At 41.6% G+C, this 27,184-nt stretch overlaps 1 protein-coding gene across 3 annotated transcripts in view; it reads left to right on the forward strand.

The window, feature by feature from the left end:
* Positions 1-20,970, forward strand: part of LOC126727223 (cysteine-rich receptor-like protein kinase 25) — a 102,171-nt gene extending 81,201 nt beyond the window's left edge. Inside the window, exons 2-7 of one of the 3 annotated variants that reach the window (XM_050432798.1) lie at positions 18,044-18,214; positions 18,593-18,714; positions 19,587-19,797; positions 19,915-20,152; positions 20,230-20,380; positions 20,478-20,970. In XM_050432798.1, coding sequence (XP_050288755.1) covers positions 18,044-18,214; positions 18,593-18,714; positions 19,587-19,797; positions 19,915-20,152; positions 20,230-20,380; positions 20,478-20,744 — 1,160 coding nt within the window. In that variant the 3' untranslated portion in view covers positions 20,745-20,970. The remainder of the gene's footprint in view (positions 1-18,043; positions 18,215-18,592; positions 18,715-19,586; positions 19,798-19,914; positions 20,153-20,229; positions 20,381-20,477) is intronic. The other 2 variants (XM_050432797.1, XM_050432796.1) reach the window with 2 other exon arrangements.
* Positions 20,971-27,184: the final 6,214 nt, after the last annotated feature.

Consider the following 27,184-nt stretch of genomic DNA (forward strand, 5'->3'; position numbering starts at 1 on the left):
AGTTGTTGGGCAACGTGTAAGAAGGGAGGCCCGGTTTATGTTAAGGGGCTTAAATGGTCAGTGAAAAATGGAGAGTCAGTGAAGGTTTGGGCTGATTTTTGGCTTCCAACGAGCGAGCCGAGTAAGATTATTGAAGGGCCTTTGAACCGTAATGAAGATTCTATTACTGTGAAGCAATGTTTTGATCATAACTATGAATGGCAAGGCCATTGCCTATCCTTTGTTCTGCCTGACCATATTCTCAATGCCATTAAAACTACACCGATGTCTTGCAATCAGGAGGCAGAGGATACTCTCCAATGGGCTTTCTCCAAGAATGGTTTTTTCTCCTTGAAATCTGCCTATCTTTTGGCAAGGGGTTTAAACCCTTTGAACCTTGATTCTGTTTTGGAAGCTTGGGTGTGGAAGGTTGAGACTTTTCCTAAGGTTCAATTCTTCCTTTGGCTGTGTCTGCATAACAATGTGCCTACCGGGGAAGTTTTGGGTTCAAGGGGTTTAAGTCTTGATCCCATTTGTAGTTTATGTAATAAAAGCTTTGAAACAATTGACCATCTATTAAGGGGCTGTGAGTATGCTCGGTTTTTTTGGCAGCAACTTCATTTCCCGTTTAGTATGAGGGAAACCTTTGACTTGCCGGTTAGTGAGTGGCTTGAAGCCAGCTGTAAATCTGATATCAAATCTAGGTGGATGGGCATTCCTTGGAAGATTTTGTTTCCCATGGGAGTGTGGAACTTATGGCTTCATAGAAATAATGTTATCTTTAGGACAGGCAGGGTGGATCGGTCATGCTTCAAGAAAAGCATTAAAGATGGTGCTGAATATTTCTTTGTTGGGTTGAATGTTAAGATGCCTAAAGCTAAAGCTCTCATTGCAGTAGGGTGGGAGAAGCCTCTAATGGGATGGGCTAAGCTTAACTTAGATGGGTCTGCTATTGGTTACTCTGGGCGTGCAGGTGGTGGCGGCATTAGTAGAGACCATGATGGGCATTGGTTGAAAGGCTATGCAAGGCCTCTTGGGTGTACCAACAGTTGTATGGCAGAGCTGTGGGCTTTAAGGGATGGCCTTCTAATAGCTAAGGAGATGGGGATAAATAACCTCATCATTGAGTTAGATGCTTTTAAGTATTGTTGTACTTATGAATAACAATACCGCCAATTTGTTAATGGAGCCATTACTTACTGATTGCAGGAACCTGGTGAGAGAGATTCCCAACAAGCAGATAGTTCACATCTATAGGGAAGCCAACCAATGTGCTGATGCGTTGACCAAACTTGGTGCTAGTAGCTTAGACTCTTTTGTTATTTTTTTGTACCCGCCGCCTGTGGTGGAAAGTATTTTAGTGGCTGATAAAGCTTGCTTACGTTGTAATAGACTTATAAATTCCTAAGTTTAATGATATTCCTTTGTTGACCGAAAAAAAACATTTGCCTTTTGGTTGACCAAATAAATATTGTGCCTTATAAAAAATTTCAAGATCTCAAAAATTGTACACTTCATTATTTTAATATATATTTTTAATTAAACTTAAATTCTATTTTATATTTAAACTCTCCATTAAAATCTTGATTTCTATAAATGTTAGAATATATAATTCTATATATAAACACAATCATAATTAATGCGTAATAAGTATATAGTTTCATATACCAAGACAATCATTTCTGTAAAAATAATCTTCAAAAAAAAAAAAATCATAATAAATAACTATTAATAACTACCATATTTTTTATATTTTATATTTTGAGAATTAAAAAAATTATATAATATTACATTTTTATGCATTGCACGTGTTACATACCAGTATTATACAAAACATTTTATTGTAGGTAAAAACTAGGTAGAAATGTGAAACGATGCCTTTTTTCTTGTATGAACTTACCCCACAAGGAAATTTATTGGTCTCCCCACGGGGTGCCCCACCTGTCCATATCCCTTTTAAGCCTCAAATTGTTTTCCCAAACACGTTAGGTAATAGCCAATGCCCAATCAACACTTCTTCAATTCTAAATGATTCCTTGGTGCAGTTTCCCTCACAGACGCATTCTTGATTGACTTTTTAGTGGTCTCATAGTCACATTCTTATTCTTTTTTTCTCCGTAATTAAAGACCTTTCTTACTTGAAGTTAAGGGAAAATGGCTTAAAAATTTTGAGAGGTACAAAATTTTTCTTCCCTTTTTCATTTATGTTTCAGTTCAATTTCTATTTATTTATCTTGTGGCTGAATTTCAGTTCAATTTCTATTTATTTATTTAAGTTCATTACAGTTCTAAATTGTGAAGATCAGTTCTTTGCATTGTTTAGACATCTTATTTTAGAATCAGAGGTCAAATTTTATGGAAAGTTCTTTCAAAGTTTTTGTTTTTCTCATATATATATATATATATAGACAAGGGAATTCTGTAACTCAAAATCTTACTAGATATTCGATTTATGTTAGCAGTTTATTAGTGTGGATAAATGATGTTTCTCCAACCCTCGATAATGTTTTGTTAGCCAATTGTGGCTGAATTTTTTATATTGAAAAGTTAAAGTTTCCTTATCAATATATATATATATATATATATATATATATCTCTTGTGCCTTATTATTTTCATTTTTCATAAAGTCCATTGATTATCCATTGATGAATAAATTTTCTTGTTATGTTTGAATGTTTAGTTATTGGATTATTTAAACAGGAGCTAAATATAATGCCAAATGTTTTACTTTTATAGCATAATGTTGTGGACATATCATTTCTCTAATAATAAACATATAAATTTATAATTCATGAATCACCAATTATGAAAAAGAAGTCTTCGAAGAGTCTGTTTGGATACCGCTTATTGTTGATGTACGGCACCGAGCTTCCAAAGCCCATACTGGCCTTGGGCCCAGGCCCATCTAGGCCCCGGGCCCAAGCCCATACCGGCCTTGGGCGCAGGCCCGGCAGAAAGTTCCAGTTACCTTGTGCCCTTCTTGAAACTGCCGTAGAGTAAAAACAAGTTTTGGGTATTGAGTTCCCAGAGTTGACCAGTTAATCTTTCCCGGTAGAGCGTATGAGTCATATCCGGGAAGGTCATAATATGCACGGGAACGTGAGTTGCCGAACATAATCGGTGAAAATGGAACCAAGTTCCAAGATCATAAATGCTGCACCGCCCTTTCACCTAAACAAGCACTTTAACTAGATAATACTGGACCTTCAGTAGCACTAATTGTGACTGTAATCATGATCTCCCCACTAACCTTGGCTATAAATGGAAGAAAGTTGGGAGAAGAAGGGGTTCAGAAAAATTGAGAGAAAACAGTGAAGGAGAGGGTACTAACTGGGTGTTACTTTGAGTCTCTCTGCCGAGAACGACCCATTGTAGGAAATACTTAAGCCCACTACAAATAAATTGTGAGCCCAAGTGACCTAAGGTCCAGAAGTCTTGCACTTGGTTCTTACAATTGGCGCCCACCGTGGGGCTCTCCTACGAAGCTGTGGTTTGAGTGAGACTCAAGCAAGGGAGATGTCTGAGGAGCGTTCAGGAGGGCACGTTCCGAGCAATTCCGCAGGATCTTCTCGGGGATCGACGTGGAGGGAGAGAAGGCAGAAACGGCTGGAGGATAGGGAGCATCCAAGAGGAGAGGAAAGGTCCGGATTGGGAGAAGGATCGGCCCAGACACACCGGATGATTTCAAGCGTCTCAGCACATCGGCAACATGATGATAGAGACCGGGAGCTGGAGCGGTTACGCAGATTGGTAATGGACTTGAAGTTGGAAGCAAGGGGTCGGCGCCATGAAAGGAACCACAACCCCCAACCCAGGAGAAACCGTGGCGAGGAAGGTTCCAGCCGATCTGTTACACAACAACACCGAGACCGATCACGTTCTCAAGAGTCACATCGACACTCCTGGGAGACGCGTTGTAGACGGGACCGTTCCCGGTCGCATGGATATGATAACCAAGGGTCAGAGTCGCCAGAGGAGCGGCGGCACCACAACGCCGCGATGGACGCCATGAGCAGGGCCTTGCGGATGGCAGCCCGGTCTCCATTCTCTGATGAGATCGAACGGGCACCCATGCCGAGCAGATTCACGCGTCCACCCTTCAATTCCTATGAGGGGAGGACAGACCCCGTGGAGCATGTCAGTCATTACATCCACATGATGTCTTTGCATGCGCACAACGATGCATTGATGTGTAAAGTATTCCCCTCTAGTCTCGGCTCTACCGCACTGAGATGGTTCAATGGGTTGCAGAAAGGTTCTATACACAGCTTCGCCGGGCTGATTCAGGAGTTCGGCAGCAGGTTCGTAACATGCAGCCGAGTGCAACAGCCGGTCGACGCGTTGCTTTCCATGAAAATGAGGGTCGGGGAAACCCTTTGGAGTTATGCCAGCCGATACTGGGAACTCTACAATGAGATTGGTGGGGGAAACGAGAAAATCGCGGCTAGCACCTTCAGGATGGGGCTCCCCGAGGATTCTGAACTGCGGGAGTCGCTGACAAGAAGACCCCCGGAGGATATGAGGCAACTGATGAGACGCATAGAGGAGTACAAACGCCTGGAGGATGACCGGCTGCAAAGCAGGGGGAAAGCTCCCTTTACGGGGCGATCTCGGCAAAGCATCTTGCCGCCAAAGCCGAAAAGGGACTTCAGAATGCAGGAACCAGAGGTGCAGATCGAAGGGGTTAATGTGTTGTTTAAAGAGCCCGTGCACAAGATACTGGAACGGATAAGGAACGAGCCATTCTTCAGATGGCCGAACAAAATGGGGGGCGACCCATCTCGGAGGAACCAAAGCCTATACTGCACCTATCACAGAGACAAGGGGCACACCACCGAGCAGTGTAGGGTATTGAAAGATCATCTCGGGCAGTTAGTGAAGGCAGGGCACCTGAAAGAGTTTGTAGCGGATTCCACTGACCGGGAGACCGGGCAGGGCGCCCAACAGAAAAGGAATCCCCTTCCACCACCCCTGGGGGTAATCAACGTCATTCATGCCGCACCGAGAAGAGCAACAGCGGCAAGAAGGGTAATGATAGTGGCTTGCGCGGAGGGAGAATCATCCAAGAAGCAAAAGAAAGTTGGACGGCTGGACATCTCGTTCGGAGAAGATGATTTGGAAGGAACCATCCAACCTCACGACGACGCTTTGGTGGTGACAGCCCGGATAGGCGGATTCTTGGTGAAGAGGGTGATGATTGATCAGGGTAGCGGGGCTGACGTTATGTACCCGGACCTCTTCGAAGGGCTCGGGTTAAAAACCCAAGATTTGGCGAAGTATGACACGCCATTGGTCTCGTTTGACGGGAGAGTTGTGATTCCCGAGGGGAAAATCTCTCTCCCAGTGGACATGGAGGGCAAGGAAGTTATAGTTACGTTCATAGTAGTCCGATCATTCGCACCTTACACCGCAATCCTGGGGAGGCCGTGGATTCACGCCATGGGGGCTGTTCCGTCCACCCTTCACGTGAAAGTAAAATTTCCTACTGAGTACGGAGTTGTAGAGGTAAGGGGGAATCAACAGGTGGCGAAGCAATGCCTCGTAGCCGCGGTCCGGTGGGAAAAGGAGCAGCTCGGTCAAGCTGAGCACGCCGAGAAAGAGACTGCATAGCAATTACAGAAACCCCGGGAAACTGGGGCGGACGTTGCCGAGGAGGTGCTGAAGGTAAGAATTCTCCCAGATAGTGACAGATACTTCCAGATAGGTACAAGCATGAATGACCGGGAAATGGTAGAGATGTTGTTGTTCTTGTTGCAGAACATAGATGTCTTCGCATGGAACCCGTATGAAGTGCCCGGCATAGACCCCGAGTTCATTGTTCACAAACTCAATGTGGACCCATCATTTCCCCCGAAAAAGCAGAAGCCGAGAAGAGCATCAAAGGAACACGTCGATGCAGTAAACCTGGAGGTCCAGCGACTGAAGGAAGCCGGGGTCATAAAAGAAATATTCTTCCCGAGATGGCTAGCAAACACTGTCGTAGTGAAGAAGAAGAGCGGTAAATGGAGAGTTTGTGTGGACTTCACCGATTTGAATAGAGCGTGCCCCAAGGATCCCTTCCCGATGCCCAAGATTGATCAGCTAGTGGATGCCACGTACGGGCACCCGAGAATGAGCTTCCTGGACGCCTTCCAAGGCTACCACCAGATTGCCTTGGCGCCCGAGGACCGAGAAAAGACAGCATTTATATCCCCAAACACAAACTATCACTACGAGGTCATGCCGTTTGGATTAAAGAATGCCGGGGCCACCTACCAGCGTATGATGACAAGGATGTTCCGGGAAAAAATTGGACACACGGTTGAAGTTTATATCGACGACATGGTGGTAAAAAGCAGAAAAGAGTCGCTGCATACTGAAGACCTTCGGGGAGTATTCGAGATACTGCGACGACACAAGCTGCGCCTCAATGCCGAAAAGTGCACTTTCGGAGTGGGGGCTGGCAAGTTCCTGGGTTATCTGATCTCCACTCGGGGAATAGAGGCTAACCTCGACCAAATAGAGGCCGTCAATCGCCTCAAACCACCGAGCAATCCTAAGGAGGTGCAAGTGCTCACTGGGATGCTGGCCGCCCTGAACCGATTCATCTCCAAGTTTGCCGATCGCTGCCGGCCATTCTATCAACTTCTGAAGAAGTGGAAGGGGTTTCAGTGGGACGAGAGCTGCGATGAAGCTTTTCGAGAACTAAAGGAATATTTGGCAAAGGCGCCGAGATTGACGGCCCCGGAGCCCGGGGAGGATCTGTTTATGTACCTTGCAGTTACCGATCATGCCGTAAGTGCTGTGTTACTAAGGGACCGGGGAGTGCAAATGCCGGTGTATTACGTGAGCAAAACCTTGGTCGATGCCGAGACAAGGTACCTGCCTCTTGAAAAGTTGGTTTTGGCCCTGGTGCACGCCACGAGGAAGTTACCACACTACTTCCAGGCACACACAGTGTTTGTCCTCACCGAGTATCCATTGCAATCACTGTTGAAGAGATCCGACTTCACAGGACGGATTGCTAAATGGGGGACTCGGTTGGGATCGTTTGACATAAGATACCGACCTAGAAGCTCGGTGAAGGGACAGGTTCTCGCTGATTTCATCGCGAAATTTACACCCAAGAGTGAAGGCAAGGTAATCTGTAGTGCGGAGATTCGTCCGTGGAGGTTATTTGTGGACGGCGCATCAAATGCTATGGGGGCCGGGGCTGGTATTGTCATAATCACCCCTGAAGGCATGCGACTGGAACACTCCTTCAGATTGGGGTTCAAAGCCTCGAACAACGAAGCCGAATATGAAGCCCTATTGGCCGGAATGAGGGCAGTATTGCATCTGGGCGCAAAGGACGTGGAGATCTACTCGGACTCTCGGCTGGTTGTTTATCAGATCACTGGGGACTTCGAGGCTCGGGATCCCCGAATGAAAGCTTATCTAATTACGGCAAAGCAAATTATCGGTCAGTTTGGAACGGTAAAGATATCCCAGGTAGCCCGGTCACAAAACAAGCATGCTGACTCTCTTGCCACGTTAGCCTCATCGGCTACCGAGGACACGCCAAGGCTTATCACGATAGAACTTATAAGGGAGCCAAGCATCTGTGTGAAGACTGCTCTCGACCAGGCCGGAGTAGAGGTTGTGCAGGTGACGGTGGCCGGACCATGCTGGATGAACCCGATCATAGACTTTCTTTCCGAAGATAAAGTTCCAGAGGATGAGGCCGAGGCCAACAAGATTCGACGAATAGCTCCTAGGTACTGGTTTTCTTCGGACCGAAAGTTGTACAGAAGGTCCTTCGCGGGCCCTTACCTCTTGTGCCTGCATCCTGAAAGAGTCAAGGAGCTTCTAACCGAGCTGCATGAGGGAGTGTGCGGCGGGCATGCTGGGGGACGATCTTTAGCACACAGAGCAATGACGCAGGGGTTTTGGTGGCCACATATGCAGAAGGACGCCGCCGAATACGTTCGGAGTTGCGAACGATGTCAAAAGCACGCCCCAATGATCCATCAGCCGGCAGGACATCTAAATCCTGTCAGCAGCCCGTGGCCATTTGCACAATGGGGGCTTGACATCCTCGGGCCATTCCCCCGAGCAACGGGGAACCGCCGATTTGTACTGGTGGCTGTGGATTACTTCACAAAGTGGGCTGAAGCTGAAGCCTTGGCCAATATCCGGGATACTGACGTGAAAACATTTGTGTGGAAAAACATAGTTACAAGGTTTGGGGTGCCAGATTCGCTAGTGACAGACAACGGGCTACAGTTCGACAGCAACGCTTTTCGGACCTTTTGCAGCGAGCTCGGCATCAAGAACAAGTATTCAACCCCGGCATACCCCAGAGCAACGGCCAAGCTGAAGCAGTAAACAAGACTATTTTGAACGGGCTCAAGAGAAGGTTGGATGGAGCGAAAGGAAGATGGGCAGAAGAACTACCCAGTGTTTTATGGGCCTACCGCACGACCCCCAGGAGATCCACGGGGGAAACCCCATTTTCTCTGGCATACGGGGCAGAAGCAGTGATACCAACCGAGGTGAGCTTATGCAGTGCACGAGTCGCCGGGTTTGACCCCGTACAGAACGCCGACCTGATGATGGAGCATTTGGATTGGCTAGAAGAATGCAGGGAGGCCGCGACCGTACGACTTGCCGAGTATCAGCAGAAGCTGGCCCAAAGATACAACCGAAATGTAAAGGCCAGGGAATTCAGTGCCGGGGAATTAGTGTTAAGAAGGGTTGTGGGGAACATGCGGGACGTGGCTGCAGGGAGGCTTGCTCAGAGCTGGGAGGGACCATACAGAGTCACAGCCATCGCAGGTGCAGGGGCCTACTACTTGGAAGACCTGGACGAGAGACCGCTCCCCCGACCATGGAACGCTAACAACCTGAAGAAATTCTACGCGTAATCGTCGATGTAAGCCAGAACTTGTATTCTATTAAGATTAAGAGCATGATGAACTTTTTTGTCAATGCTGTTTTTGACTCTGTAACCGCACACCGAGAGAATCGCCGATAAATCCTAAGGACAGAAACCTGACCCTCGGCTAGATCAATATCGCCGAGCAGGTGAAAACCTTACGAATAAATCCTAAGGACAGAAACCTGACCCTCGGCTCGATCAATATCGCCGAGCAGGTGAAAACCTTACGAATAAATCCTAAGGACAGAAACCTGACCCTCGGCTCGATCAAAATCGCCGAGCAGGTGAAAACCTTACGAATAAATCCTAAGGACAGAAACCTGACCCTCGGCTCGATCAATATCGCCGAACAGGTGAAAACCTTACGAATAAATCCTAAGGACAGAAACCTGACCCTCGGCTCGATCAATATCGCCGAGCAGGTGAAAACCTTACGAATAAATCCTAAGGACAGAAACTTGACCCTCGGCTCGATCAATATCACCGAGCAGGTGAAAACCTTACAAATAAATCTATAAGGACGAAAACACAATTCTCGGTTAAACCGGATAAAAACCTAACCCTTTTGCAAAAACTAAGTCCAATAGCGCTCTCAAAATTACCCACAGCGCCGCCCAACAGGTTTTCGGGGATACCATTCTATTAAGCGGCCATAGCACGGGTAGAATTCAAGCCAAACACAAACAGATATAATTTCATTCAACAAGTTGAAACGGAAAAAGAAAACGGACTGCTAATTAAACAGGTAAAAGCAATTGTTCAATCACCACATCCCGGTGACATGGGCAAATAATACCAACAGGTAAAAGCAATTGTTCAATCACCACATCCCGGTGACATGGGCAAATAATACCGATAAGTTAAAGCAATTGTTCAATCACCACATCCCGGTGACATAGGCAAATAAAAATAAAATAAAAATAAGCTAATAAGTAAAAGTAAAATCAGCTGGGAGGTTGGGTCGGTGGTGGCACTTCCTGCTGGACGGTCAGGAGAAAAGGCTGGCCCTCACCAAGAAGCTCCTGCACGGTAGGTATGCTCGTGGCTTCCATTTCCTCGGGCTCGGCGTGAGAATCGATTTGCTCAACCAACTCCCTCATACTGGCTGTCTCCTCCTCGTCAAAAGCAGCCGGGGCGTTCTGGACGGCAGGTACAGGGTTCGGAAATGGAATCTGGCCGGGGTCTCTCAGCGGCGAATCTTCAGGAACTCCCATTGCCTGAAGAGCGGCGAACCACCCGGCCTCGAAGCCCATATGTCGAGCCCGAGCCACCACCGGCTCTGCGGAATTCTCGGCGTCGGCAAAGCCTACGTCATACCACTTTTGCTCCGCGGCCGCCAAGCCTGCCCGGAGATCGGCTATCTCCTCGGCATTGGAAGTGTTGAGGCTGAGGGCTTCGGCTAGTTTGAGTTCCATCTCATTCTGCTTGGCCAGGAGCTCTGCATTCCTTTTTTCGGCCAATGCCCGGAACTTCTCCGCAGCAGCAGCCTTCTTCTCAGCAGCCTCAGCAATCTTCAGCTTTTCCTTAGCCGTTTTTACTGCTGACTCCCGCGCCCCCTTCTCGCGCTCATTTTCCTCATCAAGCTCCCATGCCCGGGCAGCCACAATGTGAGCCAGTTGAGCGGCCTAGCAAGCACGAAGGTTATCAAAGCAACAAAGGGAAACCTATATGGTGTAAATAGACAAAAGAATTACCGCAATGGCGTGCCACTCTAACCGGCGCCCCACAGACTCCTCGGACCCATCATCAAAGGCGTGCACGTCCTCGGGAAGTTGGAGAGCTCCAGCCAAGGTTTGGGCAATACGGCCGCCCTCACCCTTATCCCACATCCGAACAGAGGCGGTTGAGGGCAATGGCTTGCCATCCAGAAGGAACTTTGGCTCCCACGCTGGAGCCACTTGGGAGGAGGACGCGCCCCCCGCGCCAGCTTCGGTTGGCGGCTCGCGGATGACAATTCCCCCTGTTGGTCGGGGAGGAGTCTGGACTGCGGCATCCCCCGGGCCCGTGGAAGGTTGCTCGGTTACTTTCTGTTTCTTCCGGGCCCGTCCGGACTGCGTGGGGGGAGGAGGCTGAGAAACTGGACCCCGACCTTGAGTAGGCGGTGGCTGGTTGGTCGGCCGGGCACCAGGCACGAACCGATCAAGGGTCATGACTCTCCTTGCCACCATTCTTGCGCCGGGCTGGATCGCTTCAGCTAGCAAGTTAGCCGCTTCTATTACTTGCTGTTGGGGCTCGGCGGGTGGATCCTCGGGATGGGGCTGCTCTTGGGCTTGGTCCCCTTGTTGTATGGCTTCGTGAGCTCTCTCTCTAAGGCGCCGAGATACCCGTTCCGCGGAATCGTCTCGCAGGGGAACTAGTTAGTCCGCGGCAGTGAACCGTCGACCAAATTCCCTCGCTTCCCCGGTTGTAAGCTTCGGCGGCAAAAAATTCACGTACCGGACGTCTATGTACGATAGCAGGGGGCTGTCAACTATCAACGCCTGCTTGAAAGGCTGCCAAGTAGAGTAAACAGGTTCCACTCCGAGGATCAGGTGTGAGGCCCGGAGTTGCCCGTCCTAATGCACGTAGATCTCGGAACGGAGGACGAAATTTAAGTCCCTGGTGTGGACGGGTCTGAGGTCCTGAACAAACACTTTGCCGTCTGCAAAAGAACAGGTGACGCATTAGCCTTTAACAATAAAAATTTTTTTACTCAAACAATTATAAGAAGGGGATGGTACGAACCCACTTCACGCCGTGTGAGGGGGCAAGGGATCTCCCCGGCAAACCAATTGCCGCGCACCCTGACGAACTCCCCGGCGGAGTTCCTGTTCGAATCGGGTAGGCACGATATCAGCCGTACCCGAGCATCCCTTGTCTTTAAGTAATAATTGGTGGATTTGCTCCCACAGAGGCTGTACATTTGGTTAATATTATGGTGGTCTAATTGTAAGTCAAAGGTATGGTTCAACTTGCTGACACAACTAACTACCCGGTAAAAATTGGGGGGAAGCTGGTCGGGGCACAGCCCATAGTAAGCGAGTGTGCTTATTAAGAGGGGATCTATGGGGAACCTAACACCACCTTCTAAAATGGACATCAAAGGAAAGAAGGCTGTACCCTGCCCTCGGTGGAGTTCCATATCACTCTCATGGCAGTAAGCCACGTCCACGTCATTGGGAATACTAAATTTACTCCTAAAGGTGGCCAAAGCAGCCGGGGTTTCTGGAAGGTAAGAATAACCCATCTATAAAGCCTAAAACTACAAGAGTGAATTCAAAGAAACAAAGCTGAAGGAACAGGAAGGGGAAGAAAGACTTACTTTGGGTTCTAAGGAGGAAAAGAACGCTGAGCAAGCAAGCGCACAGAAAGGTGATCGGCAGAGAGTAAGCACTAAAGATCAAGAGGCGAAGGAAAAATGGAATGGTGTTTGGAGAAGGACTATTTATAGAGCCAAAAGAAATGGGGGAAGAAGAAGCGCTTAATCAAGCAATAAATGGGCACAGCCTACGAGCGACCCAACGAATGCCAAGCGTAACCGATTTGCGCGCCGCTTCGGTTCACGAACCGTCAGGCAATAATGACGACTGCGCCTGGCGCCGCGAAATGGCGCGTCTTTTGAGATGAATATTAATAAGAAGTGACAGCCAGAAGTCCCAGGCTAGAAGATTCCCGAGGTCAAAAGGCCCAGGCAGCTCCTTGATTCTTCTCGGCAACCGAGTATGAATCAAGGGGGGGCTATTGTACGGCACCGAGCTTCCAAAGCCCATACTGGCCTTGGGCCCAGGCCCATCTAGGCCCCGGGCCCAAGCCCATACCGGCCTTGGGCGCAGGCCCGGCAGAAAGTTCCAGTTACCTTGTGCCCTTCTTGAAACTGCCGTAGAGTAAAAACAAGTTTTGGGTATTGAGTTCCCAGAGTTGACCAGTTAATCTTTCCCGGTAGAGCGTATGAGTCATATCCGGGAAGGTCATAATATGCACGGGAACGTGAGTTGCCGAACATAATCGGTGAAAATGGAACCAAGTTCCAAGATCATAAATGCTGCACCGCCCTTTCACCTAAACAAGCACTTTAACTAGATAATACTGGACCTTCAGTAGCACTAACGGTGACTGTAATCATGATCTCCCCACTAACCTTGGCTATAAATGGAAGAAAGTTGGGAGAAGAAGGGGTTCAGAAAAATTGAGAGAAAACAGTGAAAGAGAGGGTACCAACTGGGTGTTACTTTGAGTCTCTCTGCCGAGAACGACCCATTGTAGGAAATACTTAAGCCCACTACAAATAAATTGTGAGCCCAAGTGACCTAAGGTCCAGAAGTCTTGCACTTGGTTCTTACAGTTGAAATCTAAAAAATTATTGTTGAAAACATTGTAACAAAATAATTTTTAAATGTATGAATAGTGCCATAGGATCCAGTTTTAAAGTTTTATTTGTTGAATTCCGTACTTGTTGGTCTCGTGAACAGTGCACGGGACCCACAGAAATGAAATGCAAACGTGCAACGCCAAGGGGAAAAATGCTATCCAAACTCACACTTCGTTGATAGACTTTAATTTTCTGTACCGTATAATTTTGAAAATTGTGCAAGTGTGAGAGTGGCTTGGCTATATTCACTTGTCACTTCAGCTCAATTTCCAATTTCCAGTTCTTATCATCATTTCATTTCACATTTGTTTTTAGTGTACCACACAACAACTCATTCTTAGAGCATTTACATCAGGCATTGTAAATGGTATATTAAGGAAAATTTTAGCATCAAAGTACAAAAGAAACTCATTAGAGCACTCACAATAATGGAGCTAAATAGCTATATAGCTATTTTAGCTCCACCAGAACACAAAAAACCACCATCTAGCAGTGGAGTTATAGCTATTGTTTTTAGCTTCATTGCTACAGTGCACATCTATAGATAGATGTGCACTAAAAAAAAAAAAAAATATTATTAAATTTCTCTCTCCTCTTTCATTTAAAAAATATTTTCTCTTTCTTTCTTTTTCTCTCTCTAGCTTCTCTTCTTTCTTCCTTTTTCCTTCTCATTTTTTTTTTCTCTCCCTCATCTACTCTCTGCTTCGCTGATTTGGGTTCATCTTCATCGCCGTCCCATGCCTCCGACCCATCTTACCCAGTCCTTCATCACCGATCTTCATCTTCATTGCTGTCCCACATCACTAACCCATCTCACCCAGTCCTCCATCTCACTGTCGATCCAAGCTCCATTGCCGACCTAAGCTTCATCGTTAATTGAAGCTCCATCGGCACCGCCTTCATCAAACTCAAGAGCGCCAAAGATTTCGTGGTTGTGGTTGGATTTCGTGGTAGCAGTTTGACTGGATTTCGTGGTGGTTATGGGCGGTTGTTCTTGGTTGGCCATGGTGGTGGATCGGTTTGTAGTGTTTTTATTGTAATGAAATGGATTATTTTATTGTAGTAGATATATTATTTTATTGTGATGTTTATATTATTTTATTGTGTTGAAAGCTAAAATAGATCCACTGCTGCAGCATGTTTAGGTAAAATAGATAAAGTAACTTTTGATGGAGTTAAATAGCTAAATTTTTAGCTTCATTGCTGTGGATGCTTTTATTTGGTCTTGTACTTGTAAAAAGTTTTACAATAGTACAATAGTGGACTTCTACATATACAAGTTACTGTTCACCCACGATACTTGTCACTTCAGCTCAATTTCTAGTTCTTATCATCATTTCATTTCACATTTGCATTAGGTGGACCATACAACAACTTATCCTTAGAGCATTTACACTAGGCATTGTAAATGGTATACGTAGGAAAATTTTAGCATCAAAGCACAAAACGACCCCATTACCTAGTCTTGTACTAGTAAAAAGTTTTACAATAGTGCTATATTGGACTTCTACATATACAAGTTATTTTTCACCCACGATACTTGTCACTTTAGCTCAATTTCTAGTTCTTATCATCATTTCATTTCACATTTGCATTAGGTGGACCATACAACAACTCATCCTTAGAGCATTTACATTGGCATTGTAAATGGTATATGTAGGAAAATTTTAGCATGAAAGCACAAAACAACCCCATTACCTGGTCTTGTACTTGTAAAAAGTTTTACAATAGTGCTATAGTGGACTTCAATATATACAAGTTACTGTTCACCCATTGTAAACTTAAATTTCATTTTTTTATTGGGTAGTATATATTATTTTATTGAGAGAGAGATTGGATTATATAATTTCATTGGGTAGTATATATTATTTTAATGAGTTGAATAGGAAAATAAAAGTTGGGATGTTTGGTGTGTTGTAAAATGGTATAGTATAATTGATAAATTAACTTTTAAGATGGTAAAATAGAATAGTACGAAGATTGCGGATGTGAATGCTACCGTAAGGTTCTTGCTAACATTTTCTAGTTTATTATTTATGAATTAGAAATTGTGAAAAAAAGATGTTTCGGTATTGACAGAATTTAATTTTCCATTACTGTATCACTTGAAAAATAAAAATTCTAGAGTTACAACTATAATCACCATTTTTGTCACAACTTAAAAATAAAAATGCTAGAACTACTGGCTTTTTTTCATTCGATCTTTGTATTATTGATAGAAATTTTTTTAAGAAATAAAAGAATATATAAAATGTTTTATAAACAAAATTATTGTAAAAATAAACTCAATTATGCAAGATTAAAGAAGAGAGAAGAAAAAAAAACGTAAGGATATTACAATAATAACACATAAACACTCACAAAGCACCCTACTGTATTTGCACTAGTCTTGTAGCTTTTCTCTGTAGTCTATACAATTCAATTCACAAAGCCATAGCACACATCTAATATATACTACATATATGATAGGCCGGCTACGAGTCTTAAACCGACTTTGGCAATCCAAATACAAGCCACATGCACAACAAAAACCTTTTCCATGTTCCTGACTCCTGAGATTTCTGAGTCTGAGCAGGCTGAGCACAAGACTGATCATATAAATATGGGCATCCCTTCTTTCAGTGTCTCCATGCACCTAGTGCTCCTTTCCATTCTCATCTCCCTAAGCATTAGAAGTGAAGCAGCCGAATACCGCTACCATTTCTGTTCAAACCAAACCACTTTCTCCCCCAATAGCACCTACCAGTCTACCCTCAACAACCTCCTCTCTTTCCTTAACGCAAATTCCACTCGTGATACCGGTTTCTACAACACCACCGTGGGTCAAACTCAAACCCCAGAGAACACAGTTTACGGCCTCTTCCTCTGCCGCGGTGACCTCGCCACCAATGAGTGCCAAGACTGCGTGTCAACAGCAACCAAAGAGATTATTCAGCAGTACTGCCCAGAAGAAAAAGTGGCCGTGGTATGGTATGATGAATGCATGTTACGCTACTCAAATCGATCATTCTTCTCCGTCATGGAAGACGAGCCGAGTAAGATTCTGTGGAACTTGTTGGATATAACAGAGCCGGATCGATTCATTCAGCTAGCGGAAAAAACATTGAGTGACTTGGTGCCGGGGGCGGCAGCAAATGCTTCGTCCGGTGCTAAAAGATTTGGTACCAAAGAAACCAAATTTACTGACTCGCAAACACTATACAACCTTGTACAGTGCCTCCCTGACCTATCCAGCTTTGATTGCAATAGGTGTCTTCGGGAAGCCATAACAAACTTGTCCAAATCTTTTGGTGGAAAGAGAGGGGGTCGAGTTCTGAATCCTAGTTGTAACGTTAGGTATGAAGTTTTCGCGTTTTACCATGTACAAGCTGCTGCCGCACCAGGACCTGGACCAAAAGGTACATATTCTATCAAGATGATGTTTATTTGAAAGGATTTTTTTTTTTTTTTAGTTCATGAGGCAAATTCTTAATTTTTATTGTATTAAAAATATAATCTTACAATTATAGACTAAACAATTGTGTCCAATATACAGTGTACATTATGTAGTGTACATTACGCTTTTTGCAAGGGTATACTTTTATTTAGGGTATAATGTAAGATTTACACTGTAAACCTATTAATGTCCTAAAGGTATTTATTAATTAAATATTTATTGTTACATCATCTAAACATTTTATTAATTTTGTATTTTGAAAATTCCATAGTTAGACTATTTGATTCAAATGTCGTCAAGAATTACATCAAATTTTGTATTAATAAGATATTATTTACTATTCAATATATAAACTAATCTTTTATATATAATTTTAAAATACAAAAACATTAATTTCAAACATTTTATAGATGAGATTGTTATCGGTCTCTAATAACTTAAAAATTTCTCAAACATAGAGGATATTATAATAAAATTTAATTCAACAATGAATTTTTCAAAATTTACATCAAATACAACACTCATAAAAATTTAAAACTCATAAAAATTAATTAAAAATTTATTTGAATGCATTAAATTAAAATTCATAAAACATTTAAAAAAACAAATTCTAACATTACAAAACCTTTTCAAAGCATAACAATACAACAATTCAAGTTATAAGAAGTACAAAAACAATTCAAACATAGCAATACAACAATGAAAAAATATAAACAACGTAAAACATAAAAGTATAAATTGAATAATACAATAAAAAAATCATAAATTTATAATTAGAAGGCTAAAAACATTTATTTATAGTCTTATAAAAAACTTGTAAAAATATTGTTTTAATTATTTAAATATAAATGCGGCAGGTGCGGGAAAAAACGTTAATCCCCATCCTCGTCCCATTTGTCATGGGGTAAACCCCTTCCATTAAGGGCTAGTGAGGCGGGTAATTGCAACTACGGAATTATATTGCCATTCCTAACTCTGGGATTTCTCGATGGCGTCATTTATTTATTCTTTCAGCTTTCTACTTTTCTTCTCTAGCTTGTACGACACGCACAAGACGATAGATACATCCTTCAGAAATTTGGCTTGACTTTTGCACATAAAAGCTGACTTCATTTACTTGACAAACTTCTCTCACAAGCTCATCGAAGGTGCTTTGACAAAGAGTGTGGGCTGGACTTGTGGGCATCGGCACCCAACAGTTTTTGTGGGTGTTTAATCATATTCTTAGTAGGCTAGTTTGACTAGCTAGACGAGAATGCTCTAAAAAGTCAAGTATACTAGCGAAGCCAATATGGTCCTATGGTGGTATAATAGTGCTTTAAGCATTTCTTATAACTGACTATTAACTATTCTCAATAAAACATGATATTGTTTTTGCAGGGAAAGGCAAAAGCTCAAAGGTAATAGCTATCGTAATTGCTGTTACAATTGCTGCCTCTGTGCTGCTAGTCATTCTGCTTTACTGTTTCCGAAGGAGGAGAGCAAGAATGAAGTCCAATGATATAAAAGAAGAGAATACTAAAAAATCTGATGGCTTCCTCAATTATCATGGTATGCAAGTGGAATCCTTTCATTAACGATGTATTTCAAGCCGCACGTGAGGGAGTGTTAAAAGCTATATAAATTAGAATGTGAAAAGTTAATAAATATCTTAAGAAAATTGGCTAATGAACTTTTTTTTTTTTTTTTTTTTTAAATTATGGAAATAGAAAAAAAAAATTTAAGAGCTTTTATATTTTTTTATAAAAGTGATATTAAAATTTTTAAAAAATGATCTATTAACAAATATTCTAAGAATACCCATTAACAAAACTCTTTTTCTTGTATAAAGATTATATTGAATATGTATAAACACTCACCTCTATCATGTCTGCAAACAATGCTCTTTGTAGTGTAATCTCTTACGTTTATTTATTTTTGGATCTTTAGCTGCAAGTGAAATAACAACCGTAGAATCCTTGCAATTTGATTTTGGGACAATTGAAGTTGCAACAAATAAATTCTCAGATGACAACAAGATTGGTGAAGGTGGATTTGGTAAAGTTTACAAGGTACGTAGAATCAAAATTCATTTCTTGTGTTTTTTAGTACTCAAAATTAGCAAACATAGCAAATTTACTGCATATAAATATGAAAAAAAATTTAGAATTTGAAAAGCTTTCAAAGTTGGGATTTTATAAATTCTGCGAAGGGAACTATTCTACAGCCATTCTAAGCATTGGACACATCGTCAAAATTTACTCTAAAGTCTAAACCCCTTGGCGATCAACAATTTAGAAATACTTAATTGAAACGATTAATCACACAATATTGAAAATAATACAGATATAACACAGTAGTATACATATATATATTTTCACAATATACTCTACATATCATCCAAAAAAAAAAAATATATATATATATATATATAAATAAAATAAGTAATAAAAATATGTTGACATAGAGAATGGAAAACCATACTACATAGAAAACCGTTGAAAACACTAAAAAGATTCTTTGCCATGTTAAGTCGGCTAGGATTCTTTGTTATGTTGTTTGCGATTCCGAAGGATTCTTTTTCATGTTAAACTCCAAACTGAGTAGAAAAAGAGGTTAAGTAGTCCGAAAGTGTTTGGTATTTGCTTATTGTTTTTTACTTTTTCCTTTTTGTTTCAATTTTTTTGCAAATAATTTAAATTTTAGCCTATTAAAAATAAGCAAGCTTTTATAGATTTTATAACACATTTAACATAAAAGTCACCAAAAGCTATATATTTTGATAAAGACTATGCAAATAAGTTGTCCCAAACATATGAATCAAAGTGTGCTTATAATATTTTTGTCATGCACGCCAAAGGCTTCTAATTAATGGTAATCTAATACAATCCATACCAATTAACAACTCCTGAATTTTGTCTGATTGGAGGTTATTTTCACTCAGGGTGTGCTACCTGAAGGGAAGGAAGTGGCAGTTAAAAGGTTCTCAATGAAGTCATTGCAAGGCTTAGAGGAGTTCAAAAATGAGGTCATACTTATTGCAAAACTACAGCACAAAAATCTTGTGAGGCTATTGGGATGTGGCATAGAGGGAGAGGAAAAGTTGCTTGTATACGAGTTTATGCACAACAAAAGCCTCGATAATTTTATTTTTGGTTTGTTTCTTCCTACATTCTATTTTTTAAGTTTGACAATATTTTGGATTTCTTGTAGACTCCTACAATTCATATTTATACACTATTTTATAACTTAACATTAATATTGAATTTTAGATTCAAAAAGGAAGTTGCAACTTGATTGGAAGACTTACTATGACATAATTAATGGGATTGCTAGAGGACTTCTATATCTTCATGAGGACTCCAGGCTTAAAATCATTCACAGAGACTTGAAGCCTAGTAATGTGTTGTTCGACCATAACATGGTTGCCAAAATATCAGATTTTGGAATGGCGAGGATCTTTTCTGAAAACCAAAATATAGCTAACACCAAAAGAATAGCAGGAACATAGTAAGCCACTTCTTCTTTTATTTCTCTTCTTCTTGGTTTTTTAAATAATAATAATAATGATGTTGGTATCCAAAAAGTGGGTACATGGCTCCAGAATATGCAATGGAAGGAATATTCTCTGTTAAGTCCGATGTCTTCAGCTTTGGTGTAATCTTGCTTGAGATTATTAGTGGAAAAAGGAGTAGTGGATTCTATCTCACTGAACATTCGCAGACACTCCTTGCATATGTATGTTAACTTTTGTCAGATTGAATTAGAATTAGACAAAAATGGACATGGGATAGCATATATGAAATATAACTCCATTTGCAATCTAAATTCATAGGCATGGAGACTATGGAATGAAGATAAAGTGTTAGAGTTCGTGGACAACTTCTTGATGGAATCAGGTTCGACATCAGAAATTGTAAAGTGCATACATATCGGACTTTTGTGTGTTGAGGAAAATCCACAAGACAGACCCACCATGTCAATTGTGATAGTTATGCTGGGAAGTGAATCAATAGCCCTTCCTGAACCAAAACACCCTGCATTTTCGGTGGCTAAATTCATGCGGTGGCTAAATTCATGCCGATGGATGAAATCTCTGTAAATGAGCTTTCTACTATTGTACCAAAATGAACGCTTACAACTATACAAGATTGCCATTGGTTTTGCAAGATGGTGAACTTAATATTGTACCCTAAATTTCTATAAAATAGGATAGGATATGTATTGGAATTTGTGAAGGAAGATCCAGTTAATTGAGCAAATGATTGTACTGTAAAAACTAAAAGGTTATTAAATAATAATGTATTCTGTATAAAAATGTTTTTCAATTTTCAAATTGAAAAAGGAAATTTCAATTATAATCAACAAAAAAGTGATTTTTTTTGTTGAATTTTCTTTTGTAGCTATGAGGAAAATGACATTTATTATTATTATTTCGATGTCTGTTCCTTTGTGGGCTGGGCTTCTCAATAGCGCATTTGATACGTAGGCCGTTGATGAACTGGGGGACATTTGTACAAAATAAACAAGAGACTTGGACATTTTGAGCCGCTATTATTTTCTTGTCATATCTCGTAGGTGGGCTTGCAGAATGAATTTGGCAGTCTAGAATTTGGATTCAATCAATTACTCACAGTCGTTACCCACAAGAAAAAGAGCAAATAGATCTCATAGGCTTTGCCATGTTGTAATGAGCTTATTATTTGAGGCCCGTTAGCTCGCGAAACATTTAGGGTTTTAGTCCAAACTTATTAGGAATATAAGGAAAGCCTAAAACACGTTTTCCAAGTCTTGAAGACCTACTCTTGTGTGATTTGTGAGGTTATTGTACCTTCTAACTCTTTCAAGAACCTACTGGAAATCACACAAATATTATTTGTAATGGTGGAGTAAAAGTTGCAGCAAGCTTTAGCTATCAAGTGTATTGAAGATCAAAACATAAACTAGAGATTCATGTTAGAGCAAGCTCACATCAAATAAGTCTGAGGGGTTCATAGCTCAGTTTGGTAACTGTAGTTAGATTTATTATAAATTGGTATTATTGACTGTGAATCTCAATTTGATATAGTGGATTGTTCTCTTGAGATCATTCGCCCCAATTGTTTACCTTGAAATTAGTTTGTTTCATTAGTTTTTGTAGGTCATCACATTTTGTATTATTTCAATTTTCATTGTGCACATTTTCTTGTGATGAATCTTTAACCTAGATCTGAATAATTAACCTAAGTAAGAACTTGGCTAATAAATTAGGTTAAACACTATGTTTTCCAGAGGTCCAAAACTTACAGTAACCATTTAGCAACTCTTGTGTGTGGGCAAATATTGTCTAAAGATAATATTCAATTGTGCCTCCAAGCCAATCAAAATTTTTGATTTTCTACTAGATCATTTTGTTATTTCATTATATTACTCTTCTAAATTCCCAACGGTGAGTAGATACTGAAACTTAATGGGTAAAATGAAAAAGACACAACTGTTCGAAGTTTTTAAATGTATACGTGGCATAAATTTATGCAGTCAGGTGGCACAATAAAAAGTGATCAACAAAAAGTCAAACATTCCGCTTTTATCCTATGTGAAACAGTGAGAAGATATTGAAACTTAACGGGTAAAATGAAAAAGGCATAACTGTTTGGTGTTTTTAAATGTATATGTGGCTTGGATTTATATAGTCAGGTGGTGCAATAAGAAGTTGTCAACAAAAAATCAAACGTTTCGCTTTATATATATATATATATATGTGTGTGTGTGTGTGTGTGTGTATTCTATTTTTTAAAGGTTAGGGTGTTCATATATATATATACGTGGCACCGCTACTGATGATGTTTTTTTGGAGGGCCATGATTCCATCGTATTTGGTGTTTTTTGCAACTAAAAGTCTATTTGAAAGCTAAGAGCATTATATCTTAATTGGCACCTCCTCTTCCATTTGTGCTTGGGGTTTTTTTTGGGGGGGGGGGTAAAGTGTGCAATTTTTTTACCTTTTTTTCAATGGGTGGAATTCCTTACATGTGCCACATAATACATAGCGAAGACATTTGACTTTTGGTTGACCAAATAAATATTGTACCTCATAAAAAATTTTGAGGTCTCAAAAATTGTACACTTCATTATTTTAATATGAGATGGGTTCCAGTTAACTCAACTGGTGAAGTTTCTAATGGTTGTATAAAAGATCTAGGGTTCAATTCCCACTTACACCAAAAACTGATTGGTGTCTTAGTCTGATGATAAAGAGCTATCATCAGGAGCGGACGTCATAGATTGAAACTCTCTCTCTCAAAAAAAAAAAAAAAAAAAATATGAGATGGGTTCAAGTTACACATAGTGTAACTTCACAAAAGTTATACCTTTTTATAACCATAGATCTTCATAAGATCTAAGGGTGAAAAACACAAATGCCATATCATTAATATTATGTCTAAAAATGAATGAGTTACTTGCTCCCACGTTAATTTCCCTAAATTCAATGCTTCTCTCTCTAAAGACTAAACCTAAACGTCTTCTCTCTCTAAACTCACATTCTTCTCTTTAGCTACACACTCTCCATGGATCAGGTCACTGTATAAGAAAAAGCCATGAATAAGAGACGAAAATCACAAACACAGACAAGTTAATTATTTGCTATTGACTAGTACTTACTTTTCTTTAAGATACGGCTAGTTCACCGGTTTTGGTGGCAGAGACGCAGAGTGCCCAGGAGATTTTGTCCTTTCAAAACTCTGTATTTCCAACATTGGAAAAATGGGCATTTTTTTTTAAATTTTATTTTTGGCCTTAAAAAATTAAATTTAAAATTCATACAAATAAAAGAAGACACAAATAAATATGGTTAGCCTGAGCCATACCGATACATTGGTTCCTTTCTTCTCTCTTAAAATGTTGGAATATTCTTTCTAAAAAAAAATGTTGGAATATTTGCGATTCATGATCAACATGTACAAGGGAAAGGGAAGAATAGATTTGAGGAAATGAAAATTATTACTCTCGTTTTGTAGCATTATTATTTGTCTCTTGATCAATCAATAAACCAAATTTACAATGTGACAATAAAAGAACCAAATTATTTCTTTTACTTAAAAAAAAAAGAAAAAAAAAAAAAGAAAACCTCTCTTCTACAAGGGAAATTGAAACCTGATTTTAGCAATTGCAGGTTCATCAAATACAAAACTTGGACTTTAACTGCAAAGAAAATTCTATCAGCTGTCAGCAGGGCAGAGGAGAGTCTGGAGCCGTGGAAAAGAAGTTGAGTTTAGAGGGAGAAGTTGTCCAGGTTTAGTCTTTAGAGGGAGAAGCTTTGAATTTAGGGAAATAATTAATGTGGAGGCAAGTAACTCATTAATTTTTAGACAATATTAATGATACGGCATTTGTGTATTTTTTACCCTTAGATCCTATGAAGATTGTGGCGGCCAGTTAACTAGGAAGTATTATTAAAAGCAGTATTAACTGAGCCTATGGCCCTATCCGAGGACGTTAAACCATCCGAGGAGGCCCAAATAAGGCTATGAAGAAAATAAAGTTAAGAGAGGATTAGAGACAATGGCTGGGTTTAGATTCGGCTTTTGCGTTTTACGTTTGCGTTTTCAGCAGCTTTCCTTTTTTTTTTCTTTTTTTTTTTAAGCTGGTTTTGTTGACTTTTCCACAGTGAACAGTGCATCCATGCACTGTTCACGGACCCATAAATTCCACTTTTCAGCAACTTTTTCATTAAAAATGGGTCCCACGGCACTATTTACACATTTAAAAATTATTTTGCTATAGTGTTTTCAGTTTTTAGTTTCAGCAAAATAAGTTTTATCCAAACAGACTCAATGTGAGATGGGTCCAATAAGCGTCCGAGGACAAAAGTTTTCTCGACAACGTGTGTCCGAGGTAAATCTGAGTGCCATACCATCACAGACTTACTTTAGAGTTACACCACAACTAAGGATGGGACATTGGACCAGGGATAAGAAAAGAAAGGTAAACAAATATCTTCAAAAGCTGTTACCTCCCCATTAAATGTCTTTCAACCAACTCTCTGACCGCATTAATGTGGAAATGATGCCTGAATAGTGATCAAGTAGCCTTACAGCTACTGGTTGATGGTTCTAGGAGGTGTTGGATGGGACAGGAAGGAGTCCCCCAAATCTAGCCTACACGTGTGTGGTAAGAATGACACCAAGATTGCAATATATAACCCAGAAAAATGCACTGAGAAGGCGGATTGGAACTCTTATACAATTTCTGTCTTGAAGAAAACCATATGTAACAAATAACTTAGTTTGTTCCGAGAATAAATTTGATAATCTTATTTGTATCGAACCATCTTGAATCGTTAAATTTAATCGTTTTTCTTCTGGGATAAATCTAGTTCTTTTACCCACGCTCTACAAATTTATTGTTTAGGCCGTTAGCGTTTGAGCCCAATCTGGTTTTGGGATCAATACAATTTCAGTCCCTACAGTGGGCATCGTCTGTGGGGAGAGTTTGATCTAAGCCAAAGGAAATTCGGTTACAACGTTCACGATGGAGGAAGCAGGTCCACACCAGGCAGCAGCGGGGCCGCACCAGATAGATGCAGGCCCACACCAAGTAGAATCAAGGGGTTCCCAGCATGGTAATCCGCACCGGAGCCTCGAATGGAGAAAGGGCCGTGAGGGAAGTGTACGCACGACTCATACTAGCAAAAGCCAATCTCGAGGGAAGAGTCATGTCTCCCATGCAAAGAATGACAAAGACATGCAACGTGAAATTGACGAATTGAAAAGAGAGTTGCGTCACGCACGACGAAGATGTTCCCCATCTAGCTCTGAGCCTTCCTCTGAAGAGACAGATGGTGCTAGTTATAGACGGAGATCCAGAACCCTGCCTAGCGAGACTTTTTCCTATGAAGAGGAGTATCACCATCGACGCAGGTACAAAAGTCCGCCTCACAGAGGCTTGGGGAATAACGCCATGAACAAAGCGTTAAGCCAAGTTTCCAAATCACCCTTCACAAGAAATATAGAGGATGCGAATCTTCCTCAACGATTTCATCAGCCTACATTCACCCTATATAATGGTCGGACTGACCCAGTAGAACACGTTAGCCATTTAGCCAAAGGATGGCTATCTACTTCAGGGATGAGGCTTTGATGTGTAAGGTTTTTCCATCAAGCTTGGGCCCGGTGGCGATGAGATGGTTCAACAGTTTAAGGGCTAATTCTATCGATTCCTTCAAGAAGCTTACCCGGGCTTTTGGCGCTCGTTTTATTACCTGCAGCAGGGTTCCTTGGCCGTTGGGATCCTTGTTGTCTATGTCTATGCGAAAGGGTGAGACTCTTAAAACTTATTTGGATAGATACTGGGAGATGTTTAATGAGATAGAGGGAAAGCATGATGATGTGGCTATAAGTACTTTCAAGGCCGATCTTCCAGCTGAGCATGATTTGAGGAAGTCTTTAACTGGTAAACCTGTTACTAGTATACATCAATTGATGGATCGGATTGAAAAGTATAGAAGAGTAGAGGAAGATCAACTGCAGGGAAAAGGAAAGGCTAAGGTAATCCCTCAGGAGAGGAGGGATTTCAAGTTGGACCGGTACAACAATAACCGGCCTCGAAAAGACTTTGTTGGGCAGTTAGGTTCTACCAACACCCAGGCGATTAATGCTGTTTTTCAAGAGCCGGTGCAACAGGTGCTGGAGAAGATTAAGAATGAACCATTTTTTAAATGGCCCAACAAAATGGCAGGAGAGCCTACAAGACTCAACCAGAATCTTTGCTGCCATTATCATCAAGATCATGGACACACAACTGATGATTGCAGGAATTTATGGGACCATCTGGAATAACTAGTCTGAGAAGGGAAGTTGAAGCAACTCTTGCACCACTCTAGTAGTCAGGTAGGCCAAGCAGGCTCGGAGATGCGGAGAGATGCTTCTTCAAGACTCCCCCTTGGCACAATAAACGTTATTTTTGCTGCCCCGGGGAGGACTGGCTCTTGTCCATCCAGAGTACTGTTAGTATCCCGATCTCTAGCCGATGAGTATATCTCAACGTCTAAAAGAGCCAGGATGGACATCCCGTTGGTCTTGGGCTTTTCAGATGAAGACAAAGTAGGAACCATACAGCTGCATGATGATGCTCTGGTGGTCACACTCAGAATCGGCGGATACGATGTGAGAAGAGTAATGGTTGACCAGGGCAGCGCTGCTGATATAATGTACCCTGACTTATACAAGGGGCTAGGTTTGAAGCCTGAGCACTTGACAACTTACAGTTCACCTCTGGTGAGTTTTAAGGGAAGAATAGTCGTCCCAAAAGGTCAGATCAGGTTACCTGTGCAGGCCGGTACGGATGTGGTGGAGGTGGACTTTATCATTGTAGATGTTTTCTCTCTATACACAGCTATTATGGGCCGACCTTGGCTCCATACCTTGGGGGCGGTCTTCTCTACCCTACACTAGAAGGTAAAGTATCCGTTTGGAGGCCAAGTTTTGAAGATAGTGGGAAGTCAGGCTGCAGCCCGGCAATGCCTAGTAGCGGCTATCCAACATCGGCCAGAGGCGAAGACCT

The sequence above is a fragment of the Quercus robur genome, chromosome 5 (assembly GCF_932294415.1).
Source record: "Quercus robur chromosome 5, dhQueRobu3.1, whole genome shotgun sequence".
In the NCBI taxonomy this organism is placed as follows: domain Eukaryota; kingdom Viridiplantae; phylum Streptophyta; class Magnoliopsida; order Fagales; family Fagaceae; genus Quercus; species Quercus robur.